The sequence below is a fragment of the Nyctereutes procyonoides genome, unplaced genomic scaffold (assembly GCF_905146905.1).
Source record: "Nyctereutes procyonoides isolate TBG_1078 unplaced genomic scaffold, NYPRO_anot_genome, whole genome shotgun sequence".
Taxonomy (NCBI): Eukaryota; Metazoa; Chordata; class Mammalia; order Carnivora; family Canidae; genus Nyctereutes; species Nyctereutes procyonoides.
The window spans coordinates 8,676,280-8,697,574 of NW_026575133.1; the positions used below are offsets into that span (position 1 = coordinate 8,676,280).

Consider the following 21,295-nt stretch of genomic DNA (forward strand, 5'->3'; position numbering starts at 1 on the left):
GGTTAAGTTTTTTCCTAGGTAATTTGTTCTTTTTGGTGTAGTTGTAAATGGAATTATTTTAATTTTTCTTCCTGCCACTTTGTTACTAGTGTATAGGAATGCAACCAATTTCTGTGTATTAACTTTGTATCCTACAACTCTACTGAATTCATTTGTCAGTTTTAATAGTTTGTTTTGGTGTGGTCTTTTGGATTTTCTAAAGTATCATGTCATCTGCAAATAGTGACAATTTAATTTTCTCTTAACCAATCTGGATGTCTTTTATTTCTTTTTGTCTGACTGCTGTGGCTAGGACTTCTAGTACTATGTTGAATAAAAGTGGCAACATTGGATTTGTCTTGTTTCTGCTCTTAGAGGAGAAGCTCTGTTTTCTACTAGCTAGTATGATGTTAGCTGTTGGTTTCTCATATAAGGCCTTTATTATGCTATGCTCCCTCTAAGCCCATTTTGTTGAGAGTTTTTATCATGAACAGATGTTCAATTTTGAACAGATGTTCAAATGTCTTTTCTGCATCTATTGAGATGATCATATGACTTTCATCCTTTGTTTAGTTAATGTGTTGCCTCATGCTGATTGATTTGTGACTATCAAACCATCCCTGCATTCCCAAAATAAATCCCATGTGATCACGGTGAAGGATCCTTTTAATGTATTGTTGAATGCAGTTTGCTAGCACTTTGTTGAGGATTTTTGCATCCATGTTTATCAGGGATATGGGTCCATAGTTGGCTTTTTTTTGTAGTACCATTTTCTGTAATAGTTTGAGGAGACTAGGCATAGGCATTAACTCTTTTTTTTTTTTTTTTTAACTGTTTGGTAGGATTCACCTGTGAAGCCATCTGGTCCTAGACTTTTGTTTGTTGGGAGTGTTTTGATTACTGATTCAAATTCATTATTTGTAATTGGTCTGTTCAATAACAATGCTTGTTTTTGACATAAAGGGCAATTCATACAATGAGCACTGAGTGGTCATTTAAAAGGATGAGGCAGGACTACAGGAGCTATAATATTTATTAAAGATTTTGAAAAAAATGTCAAGTTGCAGAATAGCATATAAGGTTAAGTTCCCATTATTAAAAAGGAAATGACAACCCACAAAATACATGGGTGAATATTTATGCTCGTATATGCAGAGAAGAAAAATGTCTAAAAGAATACATATCAACCTATGAATGGTGGGAACCTCTGGGGAATGGTATTGAGGCAGGAGACAGGAAAATGGGGAACTTCCACTTTTTACTTTCTATGGGTCCACAGTTTGGGCGTTTTTTTTTGTTTGTTTTTAAGTTTTCTTTTTTTATTTGACAGAGAGGGAGCATGCATAAGCGGGCGGGGGGGGGGGGGGAAGTGGCAGAGGGAGAGGGACAAGGCGGCTCTCCACGGAACAGAGAAGCCAATGCGAGGCTAGATCCCAGGACCCCAGGATCATGACCTAAGCTGAAGGCAGACGTTTAACTGACTGAGCCATCTGGGTGCTCAGTTTGGAGTTTTTTAAACATTATATATATATTAGAAAAATTAAAGTGGGCACCCGGGTGGCTCAGTCAGTTAAGTGTCCAACACTTGCTGTCTGGCTCAGGTCATGATCTCACAGTTGTGAGATGGAGCCCTGAGTTGGACTCTGTGCTCAGCACAGAGTCTGGTTCAGATTCTCTCTCCCTCTCCCTCAGCCCCTCCCCACCCTCCACTTGCACGCACTCTTTCTCTCTCAATTAAAATCTTTAAAAAAAAAATTAAAGGGTCCAGAGTGAAGTCTCCTTTCTATCCTCTTAGTTCCCACCCTTAGCGGCCATTGCTGGTTTTCTGGCTCCCCTGAGTCCTTTGACATATACACTAATGAACACACATATATTCTTACTCCCTGTTTCCACCACTGCCCCCAAGAGTAAAATCATCCCTGGTTGGGAATGATGGATTTCATTTTTTATGGTTTTTTGTTATAATGTGTCACAGTATAGTATTTTGATTGTGATGTTTCATGGCAGCTTTCTTTCGGTTTCTTGCCTTGGGGCTCATTGAGCTTCTTGAATCTGCGCATTTATAGTTTTCAGCAAACCTGGAAAAACTTCATCCCTTATTTCTTCAAATATATTCTCTCTGCTCCCTGCACTCTTTCAGGGACTCCAATCACACATTCATTTTCCTCACAAGATCCTGAGAATATCTGCACTACTTTTATCTTTATGTTGCAGGTATAAAAACTAAGGCATAGAGGGAATAAACGGGCTTGCCCAGAGCTGCTCAGTGAATGGATTTGAACCCTGGCCCATCTCAGCATCTGGGCTCCTGCTGCCTGGCCTTACTGCCATCATCACATCTTTCACAGTCAGAGGCCACAACTTACCTTTCTTGCTCTAGGGCTGGGATGCGGAAAGGCTGGTCATAAACTTTCCTGTAGATACTGGGCAGCTCAAGCATCCTTGCAATTTGAATGTTGCACACTGGATCATCCACTTTATCTAACAAGCCATGGGGAAAATATGCCACAGAAATTACAATGAGATCAGTTCTTTCCCATGTCCAAATTGCTGCTAGGCACCCAGTGGGTCTCTTTCCCTATGGGTGCCCAGAGTCATGCATCCAGAGGCACTAAATGGTTCCCAGTCATCCTCTGAGAGGGGATAAAATGCCCTAAGCATCACAGGTTTGTCCAGGAAGAGACTGGAACCAGGGAAAGCACATTTGCTTATTCACTTATCTGTTACAATGGCAAACAACAGGGGCCATCCATGGGATTTCCAACCAAAATCAGCCAGAGCACTGCAAAGCGTATCACTCAGGGGATGTGGGACTATCACATTTCCAATAAGCTGTTTTCCTTCAAAGTTAACGACTCAGTGGTGCTCAAGAAATCTCCATCATTTTAAAGAATATGAATATACTCTGCCCTAAATGGATTGACACTTAGAATTTCAAAGTACTTTTAACATTGATGTTACCCAAATAAATTTGCCTGATATAATAAATCATTTGCTTTCTTCCCCAATTTCTAGTTACCCTCTTCAAAATAGTTAAGAAAGCATGTTAAGAAATAAAATTTTCTCCAGTAAAGAGTTGCATCTTTTTATCTGAACTTTTTAGCAGTTTGACTTTTAGCTAATCCAGAGTTCATTGGACACACACCCAGAATAACCACCAGTTTTGGCAGAGATAACTTGTGCTTACAGAAAGTAGTGACACGAATCTCTCGTTCTTCTCTATATGTGTGGACATAACCTCTGATTTGGATAATGTCCCCAATTTCTATCTTTGTCTTCTGCTCAATGGTCTCTTGGAGCTTCTTAAGCTGTGAGGTTAAGCTCAGCTCCCCTGCAGTTGGAGCAGCTGTAGTTGCTAGGGCCAAAAGAAAAGAGACAATGCATAACACAATCACCCCACCACATTTGTGAGATAGTTTTGGGGTGAGACCAACAAAAGACATCTACTCATTCTACTTCTGATTAGTTGCTCTACTGTACACAATCTGCACAACCTTCTGAAATCCTCTGAATAGAAGGCATAAGCTGTAATTATTCAAAAGTAGAGTGAAGGGAACAGAGTCTAGGAGGCCTGGCAATCCAAGTGAGAAAGTTCTGGCATGGCTCCAACATTTCCTCTCCTGCTCTTGCATTACCAGTGCATTCAAAGGGCTCTACGTGGTCCTGAGCTGAATTATGTATGAGTTCAGCTGGGTTTGGTAGCAACAGCTCTAAACAACCCTTCAAAGTGTCCTTGCAGGAAGACAAGTCTGGCATAGGACAAAAGGGGACCCAGATCTACTTATGCAGTTCTGTTTATGGGGAAGTGCCTTAGGCTGATCTTCCACCTAGGTACTCAACACCCTAATCTCTCACCTTTCATCTTTGTTGGGTAACTGAGGTAATTTCTCTCTCTCTCTCTCTCATACACACACACTGTCATATCACTTAAAACTATAAGCTTAAGCAACTTCATGGTGAAAATAACCCAATGCACATTTGACTCTAAATAATTTCAGTGTGCCTGGGTGGCTCAGTCAAGCGCCTGCCTTCAGCTCAGGTCACGATCCCAGGGTCCTAGGATTGAGCCCCGCGTTGGGCTCCTGCTCATCGGGGAACCTGCTTCTCCCTCTCCCTCTGCCTGCTGCTCCTCCTGCTTGTGCTCTGTCAAATAAATAAAAATAAAACCTTTGAAAAAAAATAATTTCCATCACTTAAGTTTAATTTCAAATTGTATTAAATACTTAATAAGCACAGCCTCAATTATTAGATATTATAGGTGCTGTTCTAGGACTCTACAATGTATTAGAGCATCTAACCCTCACAAGTATACCTATTTATTATTAGCCCCATTTTACAGAGGAGGTTACTGAATCACAGAGAGGTCAAGCAACCTGCCCAAAGTAAAACAACCAGTTAGTAACAAAGCTGGAGTCTGAACCCGAGCAATCTCTGACTTCAGTGCTTTCTGGCTTATTCTTTATTCTCTGCTGCCTGCCCCATGAGTGTACACATATTTTCCAGTTACAGCTAGTGTGTGTGAACAATTCTACATTCTGATTTTCTGTCTGGCCCAAGCTCACATACACACATGTATCCAAAGAATTCATACAACTTGAGCATTTTAAATAATCATGGAGCATTCATGTCAATATGAGACAGTTTGTTTAGCTGGTCTCATTAAATATTCCACTCTCCCCCCTTCTTGTAATTTTTTTTGGCTTTAATCACCTGCGCTGGATGGGGCTTAGTGGTCTACACTTGGGTAATGGAGTCAGACAGACCTGGCTGCAATCTCCACTCACCTCCTATTAACTACATGAACTTGGGCAGCCTGTTTAACCTCACTGTGCCAGGGCTTCTTCAGCTATGAAATGGGGGTAACAAGACAGTCCACCTCACACACAGAGTGGTTGCCCAAGATCTAAGTTAACCCTTAAATCACAAGCATGGCACGATGTCAAGATCCGCAGGAAATGTTCCATAAATGTCAGCTATTTGTAAAAGTGAATAATTATGCCCTCTAAATAAAATTATTGTTTTCTTAGGGGGAGTCTTTCATTGGGAATTGCTGGATAGAAAAGTAAAAACACGTTTACAGTTCATTACATATTGTCAGAATGTTTGCCAGAAAAAAACCCCACCCAACCATTCTTTTTTTACAAGGTGTTGCCAGCAGTGTGTGCATGCTTGTAGCACCTATACTGCCTCTGGTCACTTGGATGTTTAGCACCCTAAAAAATACCTAATAATTCCATGACGTTTTATTTTTGCTTTTAAACTACCAGACAGAGGACGCCTGGGTAGCTTAGCAGTTGAGCATCTGCCTTTGACTCAGAGTGTGATCCTGGGATCTGGGATTGATATAAAAGTATGTATTTTACGTGATTTATTCCTACTAAATGAAGTGCACTACTGCTTCATTAAAGACTCTTGTTCCCAGAGCCTTTAAGTGACTAAGGAACACCACGGTAGCAATCTTAAGCCCCGCCTCCACCCCTCACAGTTTATTTAAATACTAAATTGTGCCTCTCAATTTTTTGTAATGCAATAAAATCAGTATCTAGATGGTTTTTAAATGTATCCTTTGAAAATTGTTTTATGTAAATGTTACTGAATTATAAAAAAAAAACAAAACAAAATCTCCTTATTTACTGTGTAAATATACAACTCCATCTTTGGGTTACGTCACGTAAGCTAGAAGACAGGGATCACAGTTACCTCTTTTAAAAATATCTTTATCTACCTGAACCAACAATATTTGTTAAATGCTGATTTATTTCCTACTGTTGTTTTATTTCTGGTTTGTCTTATGCTAGCGTTCCTATAATGAATGAACAAATCTATTAGCCTATTGATCACATTTTCTGCTTTTTAATCTAATCTCTTAGATGACTGTGGCTTTATAAAGTGCAAAGGCATTACTTTTCTTTCACCACATCTACTCTATCAAGGGAAACACCAACCTGGGGAACATGGAGCATTCTGTGTACCCAGTAACCAACACCCAGGAATCTAGACACCATCAGCATTTATGTTACTCAGCTTACCAGGTTTCTTCAGAAAATACCCAAGTATTACTTTTTAAAAGGTTATTCCATCTGTGTTCCTATGCCCTCAAGCCCTCTTGTACTTTGGGTGAATTTAAAACATGTAATGAGGGCAGCCCCGGTGGCGCAGCGGTTTACCGCCGCCTGCAGCCTGGGGTGTGATCCTGGAGACCCAGGATAGAGTCCCACGTCGGGCTCCCTGCATGGGGCCTGCTTCTCCCTCTGCCTCTCTCCCCTCCCCCCCACCCCGTGTGTCTCGAATGAATAAATAAAATCTTTAAAAAAATAAAAATAAAAAAAAGTAAAATAAAACACGTAATGATAAATGCTTCCTATAGCACCGCTGAAATGATCAGACTGGGGCCTGGTGTGAGAATGAGGCCCAGCTTTCATTTCAAGGGTGAGCCAAGCTGCTGAAAGAATGGCTCGAGCTGTAATTTAGGGACTATAATGAGTGGCTGGAGCCTGACAGGATTTCATCTTAAGTAGCCTATTCCACCCTGGAAGATAAAGGCCCTCTAAAATTCTAGTATCAAAGGCCAAGCTTTCTTAACTTTTCTCCTAAGCTAGTCCAAATGGTATACTCAATATGACACTTATAGGAGTTAATAGCATTTTCTTATATACCTTAACGGACTGGAACATGATTTTGACTCAGACTAAATTTTGATTAAAAAAAAATTAGTCTTCATTGGCCACGTTCCAGTGCAAAGCTTTTAAACTGAGGGCAATTAAATGAAAAGGAGAGAATGGGCTAGTTGGGAATAATTTTAACATATCACTTCATATATAACATGACGAGAATCATTTTCGGGCTTTTTCCTTGTACTGTTACCCTCTCTTTTTATTCTCAAAGCAATTTCCAATTAAGGCTACCTACTGTGACTGCTCATCTATTCATCTATTTACACGAATTTTAAAAATCTCACTCTCAGTATTAGTAGCCATTTTATCCAAAAAATTACTAAGTATAAGAGTTATATAATATTCCTAATATCATTCTGATTTTGATTTTGAAAATTAAAACAATGTCTAAAACAGGAATCTGCAAGCTACAGCCCATGGACCAAATCTTCCAACAACCTGTTTTTGTAAAATTTTATTGGAACTCAACCATGCCATTCATGTATGTACCGTGTATGACTGCTTCTGTGTTAATATGCCCGTGTTGAGCAGCTGTGGTTCAGATCATATGGCCCACAAAGTAGAAAACATTTACTATCCAACCCTGTTCAGAAAGTTTGCTGCTCCATGATCTGAAACAAGTATATATGTAAACAATACTCTCTGATTAAAGGTTTTGACAACACAAAAACGATAAATCTGCAAATGATTTTAATACTCTAGACATATGTGAAAATTCAAATATCTGATTGTCTTACAGGTTTATTATTCTTGCTTCTAGAGACAGCTGCATAAAAAAACCTGTTGTCTCTCTTAATTTTTTTTTAATCTACAAAGCACCCTGAACAAAGCAGTGCCAATGACTAAGATATTCCCAAATTAAGAAATGGAATACTGAAGTTATATACAACTGATGGCCAGATTCTAAATGTAAATGCCTCAGAAAATTAAGCAAAGGAGCATTCCATTGATCAGGATAGTCCAAGTAGGAAGCTGAGATTCTTCTGGCAGGTTAATGGCAAAGAGGAAAGATACCATGTATCACCAAGGAGACAGATGCTAGATGTTAGATATTACAGAAGACAATATTTAATGAATGACCCCATTGTGCATGGCACTATGCTGTGTAAGTTGTAAAACAGAAAGACAAGGTCCCAGTTGCTATAGCTTCTCTAGAGCCAAAAATGACCAATACTGCTCAATATTTTTTTTTATTGTAAACTTAACTTAAAAAACTACCTAAGAATTATTAAAATATACTCAAGGAGTTCCAAATGCTGTTTCAATTATAGCCAATGTGTTCAAAACACAATTTTAAAGTTTCTTCTCAGTTTATATTATTCAATGGCTAACTTCAAAGGAATCCTATCTTACCATCTCATCAGCCTTAGAATTCCTGGTGTATTTGAGATTTCAGAAAGTCTGAATCCTGGTAGCACAGACACTAGTGGCAATCATGTAAGAGGAAGTCTCCAAACCCTTCTTTGGTCAAGGGATAGGCCTGGATCAAGGGGATTCTGACCTGACCAACAATTAGGCTATCACATCTTGACTTCTGTAATAACTACCACAGTAAAGGTAAAATGCTCAAACTCTCCTCAACCTAGTCATACTCCTGCAGGCTTTGGGAGAAGTGAGCACCAAAGAGAGAGGAGAAACACAACTAGCTTTTCTCTGACATCAGTCTGCAGAGGAGCCAGAGCTTTGGGTATAGCACTTCAAATTGATCAACAGAATTCACCAGTAGACAAATATGAAGATTTGCTTTACAGCTGTTTTGATGAGCCACCTTGAGGAAAAGCCACTAGTTAGCTGAAAAGTAAAGGAGTGTGTCAAATAAAAGTACCTGATGAAGACTCGATATTGTTCGACTTTTTCCAGCAGATGCAATTTATAACTCCAGTGCTGTCATCCACTGCAAGAGAAGCATAAAAGGATAGAAGAGAGATTTGGGTGTTGCTAGTGAATTAGCACATTGTCATTGCATTCAGCCATACCCAAAAATGACATTTTTCAACAGCGTGGATGGCAAAGCCCTTATAAAACTATCCTAATTTTAGAAGTAACCTCTCCCAGTACTCCAATGGGAACTGCTTGTCTGCACAGGTCAGTGTAATATTCAAGCCTAAAAGAAGGAAGTCAACATTCATGTAGCCCGGCTCGGGTACTGATGATTCCTGTCTGTGCCTCTCCTAAAAACGGTGTGTTTCAGGAAGTTAAGTACAAAAATCTCAGCGAATGCTAAGAAACAAAATCAGCCTGGCTTTCCCACCCTGAAACAAGAGCTCATCAACAGGGTCTGTGGTGAAAGGCACTCAGAGGGCAGGCAACTTTCTGTCACCATCCGCTCCTTTACCAGCTCAATGACTTTCCAAGATAAAGCATCCCAAACTTCCTGATCCGCACTTCTGTTTGTGAATGAGCTTCTGCCCAGGCCCCAGCACTGCAAGAGATGTAAGGAAAGCCAAGTATACTGCAGAAGGGCAAAGTTTTATTTTCATAATGGAAAATAATAACTTGCTCACATAAATAATTTTGGCTTATTTTATTCCTAGTGCAAAAAACTACACACACACACACAAAGAATTCCCATTGCACTTGGATTTATAACTGCAGAGGAATTAAAGATGTTTGCTATAGGATGAGAGGTCTTTTCTCTTTGTCTAATTTCTGAGAAACTCAAAAAAGAGATCAGTGGGCTTAATGGTTTTTTAAAAAAATCATCATCAGACTGCTATAAATGCACACATAATAATAGAATATAGGGCAATTTTTTTTTTTTTTTTACTGCTGGTTTAAACCTGTGTTGAAAGCAGAAGCCAAGAAGAATACTTCTTATACTAAAAGACAGTGTGGTACTGGCACAAAAACAGACACATAGATCAATGGAACAGAATAGAGAAACCAGAAGTGGACCCTCAACTTTATGGTCAACTAATATTCGACAAAGGAGGAAAGACTGTCCTTCAATAAATGGTCTCTTCAATAAATGGTGCTGGGAAAATTGGATATCCACATGCAGAAGAATGAAACTGGACCATTATCTTACACCATACACAAAGAAACTCAAAATGGATGAAAGATCTAAATGTGAGACAAGATTCCATCAAAATCCTAGAGGAGAACACAGGCAACACCCTTTTTGAACTTGGCCACAGTAACTTCTTGCAAGATACATCCATGAAGGCAAGAGAAACAAAAGCAAAAATGAACTATTGGGACTTCATCAAGATAAGAAGCTTTTGCACAGCAAAGGATACAGTCAACAAAACTAAAAGAAACCTACAGAATGGGAGAAGATACTTGCAAATGACGTATCAGATAAAGGGCTAGTATCCAAGATCTATAAAGAACTTATTAAATTCAACAGCAAAGAAACAATCCAATCATGAAATGGGCAAAAGACATGAACAGAAATCTCACAGAGGAAGATATAGACATGGCCAACAAGCACATGAGAAAATGCTCTGCATCACTTGCCATCAGGGAAATACAAATCAAAACCACAATGAGATACCATCTCACACCAGTGAGGAAAATTAACAAGGCAGGAAAACACAAATGTTGGAGAGGATGTTGGTGGGAATGTGAACTGGTGCAGCCACTCTGGAAAACTATGTGGAGGTTCCTCAAGGAGTTTAAAATAGACCTGCCCTACGACCCAGCAATTGCACTGCTGGGGATTTACCCCAAAGATTCAGATGCAATGAAACGCCGGGACACCTGCACCCCGATGTTTCTAGCAGCAATGTCCACAATAGCCAAACTGTGGAAGGAGCCTCGGTGTCCACTGAAAGATGAATGGATAAAGAAGATGTGGTTTATGTATACAATGGAATATTCCTCAGCCATTAGAAACGACAAATACCCACCATTTGCTTCAACGTGGATGGAACTGGAGGGTATTATGCTGAGTGAAATGAGTCAATCGGAGAAGGACAAACATTATATGGTCTCATTCATTTGGGGAATATAAATAATAGTGAAAGGGAATAGAAGGGAAGGGAGAAGAAATGGGTAGGAAATATCAGAAAGGGAGACAGAACATAAGGACTCTTAACTCTGGGAAACGAACTAGGGGTGGTGGAAGGGGAGGAGGGCAGGAGGGTGGGGGTGAATGGGTGATGGGCACTGAGGGGGGCACTTGACGGGAAGAGCACTGGGTGTTATTCTATATGTTGGCAAATTGAACACCAATAAAAAATAAATTTATTATTAAAAAAATAATAAAATAAAATAAAATAAATAAATAAATCCTAGATGGATTTTATTGAATGTAAAACAGGTAAACTCAAAAGGATGAGAAGAAAATATGGGTAAATACTTTTGAAACTTGTGCTTATCGCTGGTGTGGGGGAGACTTCTTTAAGCAGATCTGAAAATCAGAACTCGTTTTTAAAAGTCTGATATAGGGGGCTCAGCAGTTTAGCGCCACCTTCAGCCCAGGGCCTGATCCTGGAGACCCGGGATCAAGTCCCACATCAGGCTCCCTGCATGGAGCCTGCTTCTCCCTCTACCTGTGTCTGCCTCTCTCTTTCTCTTTCTCTCTCTCTTTCTCTCTCTCTCTCTCTCTCTGTGTGTGTCTCTCATGAATAAATAAATAAAATCTTAAAAAATAAAGTCTGATATAGATGACCAACTAAAAATTAATACCATACTGCAATTTTCCAAATGATAGAGCTAGCGTCTTAATATATTAAAGAGCTCATACAGGGGCGCCTGGGTGGCTCAGTCAGTTAAGCAACCGACTCCTGATTTTGGCTCAGGTCATGATCTCAGGATTGTGAGATTGAGCCCCGAGTCCCCACACAGCGGGGAGTCAGCTTGAGATTCTCTCCCTCTCTCTCTGTCCCCCACCCCATTCTATAAATAACTCACTCACTCACTCAACAAATGAATAAAGACCAAGACCACCAGAGAAAAATGGCAAAGAAAAAGAATGTAATTCGTAGAAGATATAAAATGGCCAATAAACATTTGTCAGTATACTAAGTTCACTTGTTACCAGGTATAGAACAAATTTAAATAATTTCTCAACTATTAGAATGACAAATATTAAAAACACTGATACCCTCATATGCTGTTAGTGGGAGTATAAATTCATATCAAATTTCTAAGGAGCAAATTTGGAAATGTGTTGAATTTTTAAATGGAATTTTTAAGGGAAAAAAACAGAATACATAGATTTATATATCTTACGTGAGGCTACCTGTTGCAATATTGCTTATAATACTGTTATTTGGAGATTATCTAAATGCTTATAAACATAAAATTGATTAAATAAATTACAATGACATACCATATGAGAATAAAGTTATAATGAAGACTTAGGTTCCTTGCTCTTAAAAGATATCCATGTGTCATTTTAAAAAAGAAGTTTTATATATAATCTAATTTATGTAAAATGTTAAATAGCATATTTTGACACAAATGAGTTTAAGAAATTGAAACCATAATAGGTTTTTTTTTTTTTTTTGAGTGTGGGAAAGAACGCCACACTGAATGTACATGTTAACTGTAAGCCTCATTTCAGAAATATTAAAGAAAAAGAAATATGCATAATAGTACAAGGAAATAAGACATATTTTTTTTCCATTCTTAGGAACAAGTAAAAAATTTTAAGAGGGATGTTCGCCCAAACACTGATGTTATTTTTATCTTATTGATAGGGTTTCACATGACTTTTATGTACTTCAGTAAAATTTTCTCTGGTTTTAAATTTTATTTTATAATGAAAATCATTTTAAAATAAAGCAATAAGGGCATTCTGAGTGAAAGAACTCTGGCACCTCCAGGCACACTACTTCTCTGGTCAATGTAAGGTCTTGGTTTACCACGTAAAATAAAAAATATGAGCACATAAACATTTGTTCTAGAAAATGTGAGGACATTGAAGGTGGCCTCCCAGGATTCTAAGTCTGCAATTGAGCTGCTGCCAAGTGCTCTTGAGTGCTCAGGGCGCTGCCACCAAACCCTTGAAAACTTTCTGGTCTATAATCTCTCCTGGCAGGTGCTGTGTCTTGGCAGCCAAGGTCCGGCTGCTGGAGTGCCCCGGAAGAGGAGCACCCTTGCAGGGTGGCACAACACCCTCCCCAGTCGGGCAGCAATGCTGGGGCCACTGGCCTTTTGTCTCAGCCATGCAATGAGTCAGTGGGAACCGGAAACATCCCCAGGACAGGCCTGTGGTGAGTCAGGTGGAGCAGGACCCAGGACAGCAAGGAGTGGCCACCTGGCAGTTGGCCCTGAACATAGCAGAGAGGGTGCAGTTCTCCCCTAAATAGGCCTCACAAGAATGAAAGTTCCTCCTACTCTCAATTACTCCAACCCTCAGTTGCTTTTAGTTTTCCCATTGCCCACAGATGTGTCCTGTTCTTTTAACATCCACCCTAAAGAGAACATTTATTGGGGAAGAATCAAACAGATCTCCTTGATCTTTTTATAATGGGAAAAGGGGTTGAGTGAAGCCCCTTGAGGTCACAGGGACAGTACCTGCCTGGTTTTAGGGCAAGGACTAACATCCTCAAACAGCCTCTTTCACGTGACCTAAAAAAACAGAAAATCAAAAACGAGATGGTCTCTCTGCTCTTCCCTATTCGACAGACAGCTGCATCTTCTGGTATAGTGCCAGCTGCATCCCTGAGACATGACTGCCAAGGTCAGAGTAAGTGGATTTGGCCGTTTGGGGCTCCTGCTCACCAGGGCTGCTTCTAACTCTGGCAAAGTAGATACTGTCACCATCAATGACCCCATGGTCTACATACTCCCAATATGATTCCACTGTGGCAAATTCCATGGCACGGTCAAGGCTGGGAACAGGAAATTTGTCATCAATGGAAAACCCATCTCCACGTTCCGGGAGTGAGATCTCACCAATATCAAATAGGGCAATGCTGGTACTGAGTGAAGTCCACTGGGGTCTTCACCACCATAGAGAAGGCTGGGGCTCAACTGGAACATGGGGTCAAAAGGGTCACCATCTCTGCTCCTTCTAATGATGGGCCCATGTTTGTGATGGGCATAAGCCAGAAGAAGTAGGACAACTCCCTCAATATTGTCAGCAGTGCCTCCTATACCATCAACTGCTTGGCCTCTCTGGCCAAGGTCATCCATGACAGTTCATCTCTGGCATTGTGGAGGGACTTATGACCACAGTCTGTGCCATCACTGCCACCCAGAAGACCACAGACAGCCCCTCTGGGAAGCTGTGACATGATAGCTGAAGGGCTGCCCAGAACACCATCTGTCCTTCTACTAGTGCTGCCAAGGCTATAGGCAAGGTTATCTCTGAGCTGAAGAGGAAGCTCACTGGCCTGGCCTTCTGTGTCCCCACCCCTAATGTGTCAGTTGTGGATCTGACCTGTTGCCTGGAGAAAGCTGCCAAATATAATGACATCAAGAAGGTGAAGGAGGCATCAGAGAGTCCCTTTCAGGTCATCCTGGGGTACACTAAGGACCAGGTTGTCTCCTGTGACTTTAACAGGGACATCTACTTTTCCACCTTTGATGATGGGGCTGGCATTACCCTCAATGACCACTTTGTCAAGCTCATTCCCTGGTACAACAATCAATTTGTCTACAACAACCAGGTGGTGAGCCTTATAGTCCACATGGCCTCCAAGAAGACCACAAGCCCCAGTGATAGCAAGAGAAAGAGAGAGGCCCTCAGCTGCTGCAGAATCCTTACCCCAACTCATCCCCCAATATACTGAGAATCTCCTAACCTGAACAGTTTCCATCCCAGACCCCCTGAAAAGAGGGGGCTTGGGGAGCCCTACCTTGTTATGTGCCATCAATAAAATATACTGTCTCCAGCAAAGACAAAAACAAAAACAACACCTTCATACAGATGAAGTTGATTTCTGGTGACAGATGAGTGGTGAGGTGATGGGGGAGAGAAAAACCTGAGTTATATGGAGACTATACAGCACAATGGAATCAATAAATAGATTGGGCCTATAAACCATAAACCTCCATCAGTGGAACCCTGAACAAGTGATTGAGCCTTATTTTCCTTGTCTACAAAATGTAAAGAACCTCTGTCCTTTCTAGTTCAAAACATTAGGGGGAGAATAACACTATAAATTACACATGTAAAAGTGCTTTGTTAACTGAAATTATTACTTCATCACTGGTATTTGGAGAGGAAGTACTTTGTTATACTATAGAAAATGTACTTGCCCACAGCTGAGTATGCTAGAGGAAACTGCTGAATACTTATTGAATTACCTGGAGAGAAACAGAACCGATACCGTTGGTAAAATAAAGCAGAGAAGAGATTCAGTGAGGGGATGCCTGACAAGATGATCTATTTTAGAGTTTTAAAAAACATATGCTAAGGAAAAGAAGGCAGCGTGGGCAACCTTGTCCCTCACATGTTATTTTATAAGCACAAGACAATCATCTTCAGGAAAATGAATACATGTTGAAGAAATGCAATGACATTGCATCTATACTATACATTATCTGTCACACACAGACTGCCAGTGAAATGTTCCTGATCCCTTAGTTCAACGGCCTCTACCTTTCCACAGTAGAGTGAGAACACAAATCCAAGGCAACACAACAGAAAGCAACAATGTCAGTTACAGCAAAGGCTTGGAATCCAAAGTTAAGCTTCCCACAAGATACCTAGCTTGTCCTCTTAACTGCAGAGACTCTAAGAACTGCACCAGGCAACGGAATAAAATGCTTACATTAAACTCAATGAAAAAAAAATCAAGACTCACAATACTAACTGCTGGTGTCCAAACTGTAGAAATCCTTTATTTAGTTTCCACCATGATGAGGGAAGGGAAGTTTCCTGATAATGCGTATTTACCCAAGTACCAAAAAGCTTTTTAAAAATACTATTCTGGGGATCCCTGGGTGGCACAGCGGTTTGGCGCCTGCCTTTGGCCCAGGGCGCAATCCTGGAGACCCAGGATCAAATCCCACATCGGGCTCCTGGTGCATGGAGCCTGCTTCTCCCTCCGCCTGTGTCTTTCCCTCTCTCTCTCTCTATCATAAAAATAAATAAATAAATAAAAATAAAAAAATAATAAAAATACTATTCTGGATATATATCTTATCAATTATTTTTCATACCTCCCTGTCTTGAAGAGTCTTCTTTAACATTAATCTGGTCTTTTTATTTTATTTTATTTTTATTTTTTTTAATTTATTTTTTTTTATGATAGTCATACAGAGAGAGAGAGAGGCAGAGACATAGGCAGAGGGAGAAGCAGGCTCCATGCACCGGGAGCCCGACGTGGGACTCGATACCGTGTCTCCAGGATCGCGCCCTGGGCCAAAGGCAGGCGCTAAACCGCTGCGCCACCCAGAGATCCCTAATCTGGTCTTTTTAATTTTAAAGGTATCAATATAAACGTCTGCTACCATTCACTGCTATTTATAGTTACCGCCTCAGGTACCAGGTGTCTGTCCCTGGTCCACCAGAAATCCTAGACTGTCATATTTTAATTCTTCTACCTCCTAACTCCCCATCAGCTGTCCCTTGACAGTATTCATCAGTGTCATTCCTACCTTTTGCTTCATTTTACACTTAGTCCATGTCAGTGGCTCCAAGGGGCCCATGATAAAGGACAAGTGTATGGGCTCTCTGACAGTCCCTAGTTGCTCTCAAAGGCTGGGGCTGCTTCAAATGCAAAGTTCAGCTAAGTGAGGTGCTTCCACATACACTCAGTGTCAGGCACAATTGCTCTTACCTCCATAACTGTAGAAAGCATCTTTTTCTCTCCTTCCAATTACAGTTCCCAAGATCTCTACCTGCTTTATTGGATGCCCATTGTAAAAAAATACACCTGAAATTTAAAAAAAAAAAAAAATCAGTCCTTTACAAATGGCAGGCCCCAAGAAATTCAGTCAGAAGTAGAAAGTTGGGCTTTAATGAAGTATGTACTAATGCAGAACAGAGAAAACCATTATCCAACTAGATTTGGTTAATCTTTTTTCCACTAGCGAAAATGAAAGGTGCCTCCTTGTGGACCTCTCACAAGGGGCTTAAAAACAGTCATTAGATTATGAGACCAAATCTATTTTGAGGGACTGCAAAAGAAAGAGAGGAAATCACAAGAAAGGTTTCTTTGACTTTTTTACTAATGCTTTTTTAGGACACCAGTCATCATTTCTATGAATGAGTAGTGACTTTTTTTTTTTTTTTTTTAAAGAGAAGATAATTAGGTTATAAAACACTGCTCTCTGGAGCCAGCAAATTATAACAACTCAAAAACTTCTCTTTTTTTTTAAAAAAAAACTTTATTTTATATATAGAGTGCGCAAGTGAGTGTGTGCGTGGGCAAGTGAATGGGAGGAGGGGCAGAGGGAGAGAATCTTCAAGCAGATTCCCTGCTGATTATGGAGCCTGATGCAGGCCTCGATCCCACAACCCATGAGATCATGACTTGAGCCGAAACCAAAAGTCAGATGCTTAACCAATTGAGGCACCCAGGTGCCCCCAAAGCTCCTCTTTTTTAAAACTCTATTTTCAAAACCCAGAGGACAGATGCCAGCAGGCAGGTTCCTGCCAGAGGAGAAACCTGAGAAGAGAAACTTTACACTAATACTCAGAGGCCTTTTTTTGGACCTGGGAAGGGACACAGGGACTCCTGGCTGCACTGAGTTCCTAACTCCAACTTCAGGTCCCAGTGCTGTCCTGACTCCTGCAGAGTTTCCTATCTGCAGCCCCCTAACATCCTTACTATTTTGGCCTAAACTACTTGTATGTGTATCTATCTCTTATAGCTAATGAATCCAGACTAAAATCTTCTCCAGCCTGTTTTTTCCCCCTATGATGGCCAAATTCTTTACTTTCAGAAAGATGCTGTAACTGTTTAAATGGCAATTTCCTTTTTACATAAAGATCTGAACTGTAAACAAACATTCATGAGCATAGACATTTGGCCACATTCTTCCTCCTCACCAAGCCTGGTCAGAGCCTCTCTCCTCCATATCCATGGGGCTGGGGGGTGGGACAGACCTGTGGGCTGAACCCTGAGGCCCTTCAAAACCCCCAGACTGGCTTCCACTGACAGCTCTCTTGTACCCCATGTGGCTAAAGGGGCTGAGGACTAGTCACTCATGACAAGTCTCAGAGGATGGATAAGGAGGCTCTGAGCTTCAGTCAGCTGGAGATTCTAGAGAGTGAGATGTGCTTGGAAGGAAAAAATGGTAGCAAATTCAGCCTAAAGGAGGGCCCTCTCCCCAACAGAGCATCCTTCTCAAGATGATTTAGTGGATTAGAGACCATGCGCAGAGCAAAGGAGGCGTGGTGGGGGGCCACACAAGGGAAGGAGCCGGAGTCACTCATCCTCAAAGGAGGGTCACCCTCTTCCAGGAACACTTAGGCTGAGTGGGGACAAATTGGCTCCACAGAAAAGCCATGAAATTTTAAGAGCAAGACAGTTTGGATCGACTTCTCCTGAGTTCTTATGACTGATATCCGGGTCCTTTAGTTACTACCTTTGATGATGAGACCCTTGGGGCCTCTGCCCCTGCCTCCCTGCACTGGCCAAACACAAAGGAAAAAGGGTGACTTCAGAGGGAGAGCCCTACAGGACCTCTGCAAGTTCAGACTTCCCAGTAGCAGAAAGAAGTTATTTTATTTATATAAGTGTGTATATATATACACACTTATATAAATAAATGTTTATACTTATATATTTATTTATACATACACACTTATTATTCATTATAGTATATTATGCTATATAAAGTATATATACTTTTATTTATTTATTATTTCATATTATTAACTCCATAATATGCCAATCACGAGCTAGTTTTCAGCAGTTACATTCCCTTGATCACAGCTGCAGAAGGATGTGATCAATTGGAAAATAGGGAGACCAGAGACACAGCGGGAGGTGACATCACACAGCCTCAGAAAACAAGCCTCATCTAGGGATGTGGGCACAGGGTCCTCTACTGAGGTATACCCTGGCACCAAGCCCTGCCATGCTAGCATGCAAAGAGCTATGACATGGCACTGCTTTGTTTTGCTGTAGGACCAGTTGGGGCTTGAGTGGCCTGAGCTCCAGGCTGTTATCTGGTTTCAGCCAGCCCTTTCTGCTTCCCTAAATGCCCTGGACAGGTAGTAACACTTTCTGTTTGTGCACTGAGCAAAGTTAGAAAGAACTGTTTTCTGGAACCTGACTGGCCTTCCTTGACCCCATCTCAATGGTCTGTCCTGGTTGCCAGGCATTTGTTTGCATTAGAGATAGAACACTCTACAGGGTTCCATATGGTCAGTTACAGCCCCCAGGATATTAGTAGTAGGAAGCACAACTGTGGAAGCCTTGGGAGCCACTGGGGAGCCCAGTACCTGCCCCTGAAATGTCTCTCCAGCTGGTTCTAGACCCACCAAGGGGTGCTCTGCTGGTGACGTTTGAAAACTTGACACAGTCCCAGGATTCTCTGGGTTTCCCTAGGACACCCTGGTATGTGCTGCTATGGTGTTTGTAAAAAGCCGACATCCTTTGAGAAGGGGAAAAGAGCTAGCCAAAAAGTGCTCTGCCCGGGTTGAAGCATACGAAAAAGTGATAAGACTGGACAAGACTCGACTAATGACAGAAGCCAGTAAAGTCAAGTCACCTGTGATGGAGGCCAATCCTGCAACGTTAAAAACTGGGTTGGGCCACTCAATGAAAATGTGAACAGGTCTTTACTTGAGGACACAACAGACTTTCTTAAAAAAAAAAAAAAGTAGAGAAAAAGTAGCCCCCTAAACTTTATCTTCTAGAGTGACAATGGCTCACCTTCAAGGTCAGACAGTCACTCAAAGATGCAAAAAATCCTTCTAATCTCAAGTGATTGATGCAGAAAACATCTCAAAAGCATCTCTGGGGGCACCTGGTGGCTCAGTTGGTTAAGTGTCAACCTTCAACTCAGGTCACCATCCCAGGGTCCTGGGATTGAGCCCCATCCCATGTAGGGCTCCCGGCTCATTGGGGATCCTGCCTCCCCCCTCCTTCTCACGCGCGCTCTCTCTCTCTCAAATAAATAATCTTTTTTTTTTTTTTTTAAAGCATCTCTGAACAACGGAAAACGAATTCAGAAGAAAATAACACATGGATTGAATCAAAACATTCAGAGAAAATCAAGTGAGGAGGAAACACACTGCTTGGGACTAGAGCGGACACTTCCCTAAGCACAGAGCAACATGAACCACAGTCTCAGAAGCATAAGCAACAATACTACGGTGGGAGGCACGATGAGAACTGGAGAGGACCACTTCCTTCTATCAACACAAGATTCTCTCCCACGACAAAAGAGCTAAAAAAAAAAAAAAAAAAAAAGGTGGCTCCACTGACTGAAAGAAAGATAAGAGAAAATAACCAAGATAACAGATACTGGCTGAGGAGGAGTTGGAGCTGCAGGCCTTCCCCAGGCAGTCCTTCTGCTTCAGCTGCCTTTGTTCCAGGTGCTGACCATCAGGTCCCAGGAAGGAGGGTCATGCCGGGAGGGTTCAGGGATCCAGGGTTACACACGGTGTGATGCAGCTTTCACAGCAGCCCATCCCTGAACAGCCACCACCATAGCAAGACAGTAGCCTATTTCCACTTTTTTTTTTTTTTAAGATTTTTAAAAATTTATTAGAGAGAGAGCACAAGCAGGCGGAATGGCAGAGGGAGAGGGAGAAGTAGCTTCCTCACTGAGGAGGGAGCCCAATGCAGGACTTGATCCCAGAACCCTGGGATCATTACCTGAGCTGAAGGCAAACGCTTAACCAACTGAGCCACCCAGGCACCCTTGTTTTCTCTTTTTAAAGTAATTTTATATCTTTTTAGTCTAACTGCCATTATTTAATTGATGTCCAACAGCATTCAAATGCCTAAGATACTACTTTTAATATGACTCTTATGAATACACTATTTCCTCTTCATCGGACCCTCTAGAATTACATAACATATATGTATTGTATTTTGTCTTAAACAACAGATAATAGTTATCCCATTATTCAAGTCTGACAGGGATATTTAGAATAATAGAGTATTGCTGTATGTGCTAAACAAGAAGATAAAGCCAAAAAGATCCCAAAACTAGGACATCTGAGTGGCTCAGTCAGTCAAGCAGCCAACTGTTGATTTCATCTCAGGTCATCACCTCGTGGGTCGTGAAACTGAGCCCCTTGTCGGGCTCCACACTCAGGGGAAGTCTACCTTAAGATTCTCTCCCTCTGCTCCTTCCCCAACACTCACTCACTGTCTCTCAAAAATAATAAATAAATCTTTTTAAAATAAATCTTTTAAATAAATAAATAAATAAATAAATCTTTTTTAAAAAGACGCTAAAACCTATAAACACCACCACCACCACAAACTTCATAGTATTTATTAGTGTAACCATAAATTTGCGGATTAATTTAAAGGAGCTGACATTTTGCAACCATTTTGCAAGGCAATTCTGATGGTAAACATGCAGAGTAAGGTCAAATTTCAAGTTAAAGGCACGGTTTCCCAAAAAATTGCTCTTTTAGTCAATGGCCCTAAATTTGGGTGTTCTCAGGCCACCCACACTTCTGACCAACTGGCTACAAATTCGAGGAGTCCTTAAATCTCTCAGCTTTGATAATTTGTTAGAATGGCACACAACTCAGAAAGGTACTAGATTTATGACTACAGTTTTACAATAAAGGGTACAAATCAGGACTATCTAAAGAGATACAT

At 41.0% G+C, this 21,295-nt stretch overlaps 1 protein-coding gene across 7 annotated transcripts in view; it reads right to left on the bottom strand.

Annotated features, from left to right (window-relative positions):
* The window catches only part of STN1 (STN1 subunit of CST complex), a 42,794-nt gene that overhangs the window by 17,972 nt on the left and 3,527 nt on the right, over positions 1 to 21,295 (bottom strand). For all 7 annotated transcript variants that reach the window (XR_008661209.1, XM_055300262.1, XM_055300260.1 and 4 more), the window contains 4 exons: positions 16,337 to 16,432; positions 8,479 to 8,547; positions 3,167 to 3,334; positions 2,346 to 2,460 (listed from right to left, as the gene is read on the bottom strand). Coding sequence is in view for 6 of the 7 variants with exons in the window: in XM_055300262.1 (XP_055156237.1) it covers positions 2,346 to 2,460; positions 3,167 to 3,334; positions 8,479 to 8,547; positions 16,337 to 16,432 (448 nt within the window). In the remaining variant the exon portion in view is untranslated. The remainder of the gene's footprint in view (positions 1 to 2,345; positions 2,461 to 3,166; positions 3,335 to 8,478; positions 8,548 to 16,336; positions 16,433 to 21,295) is intronic.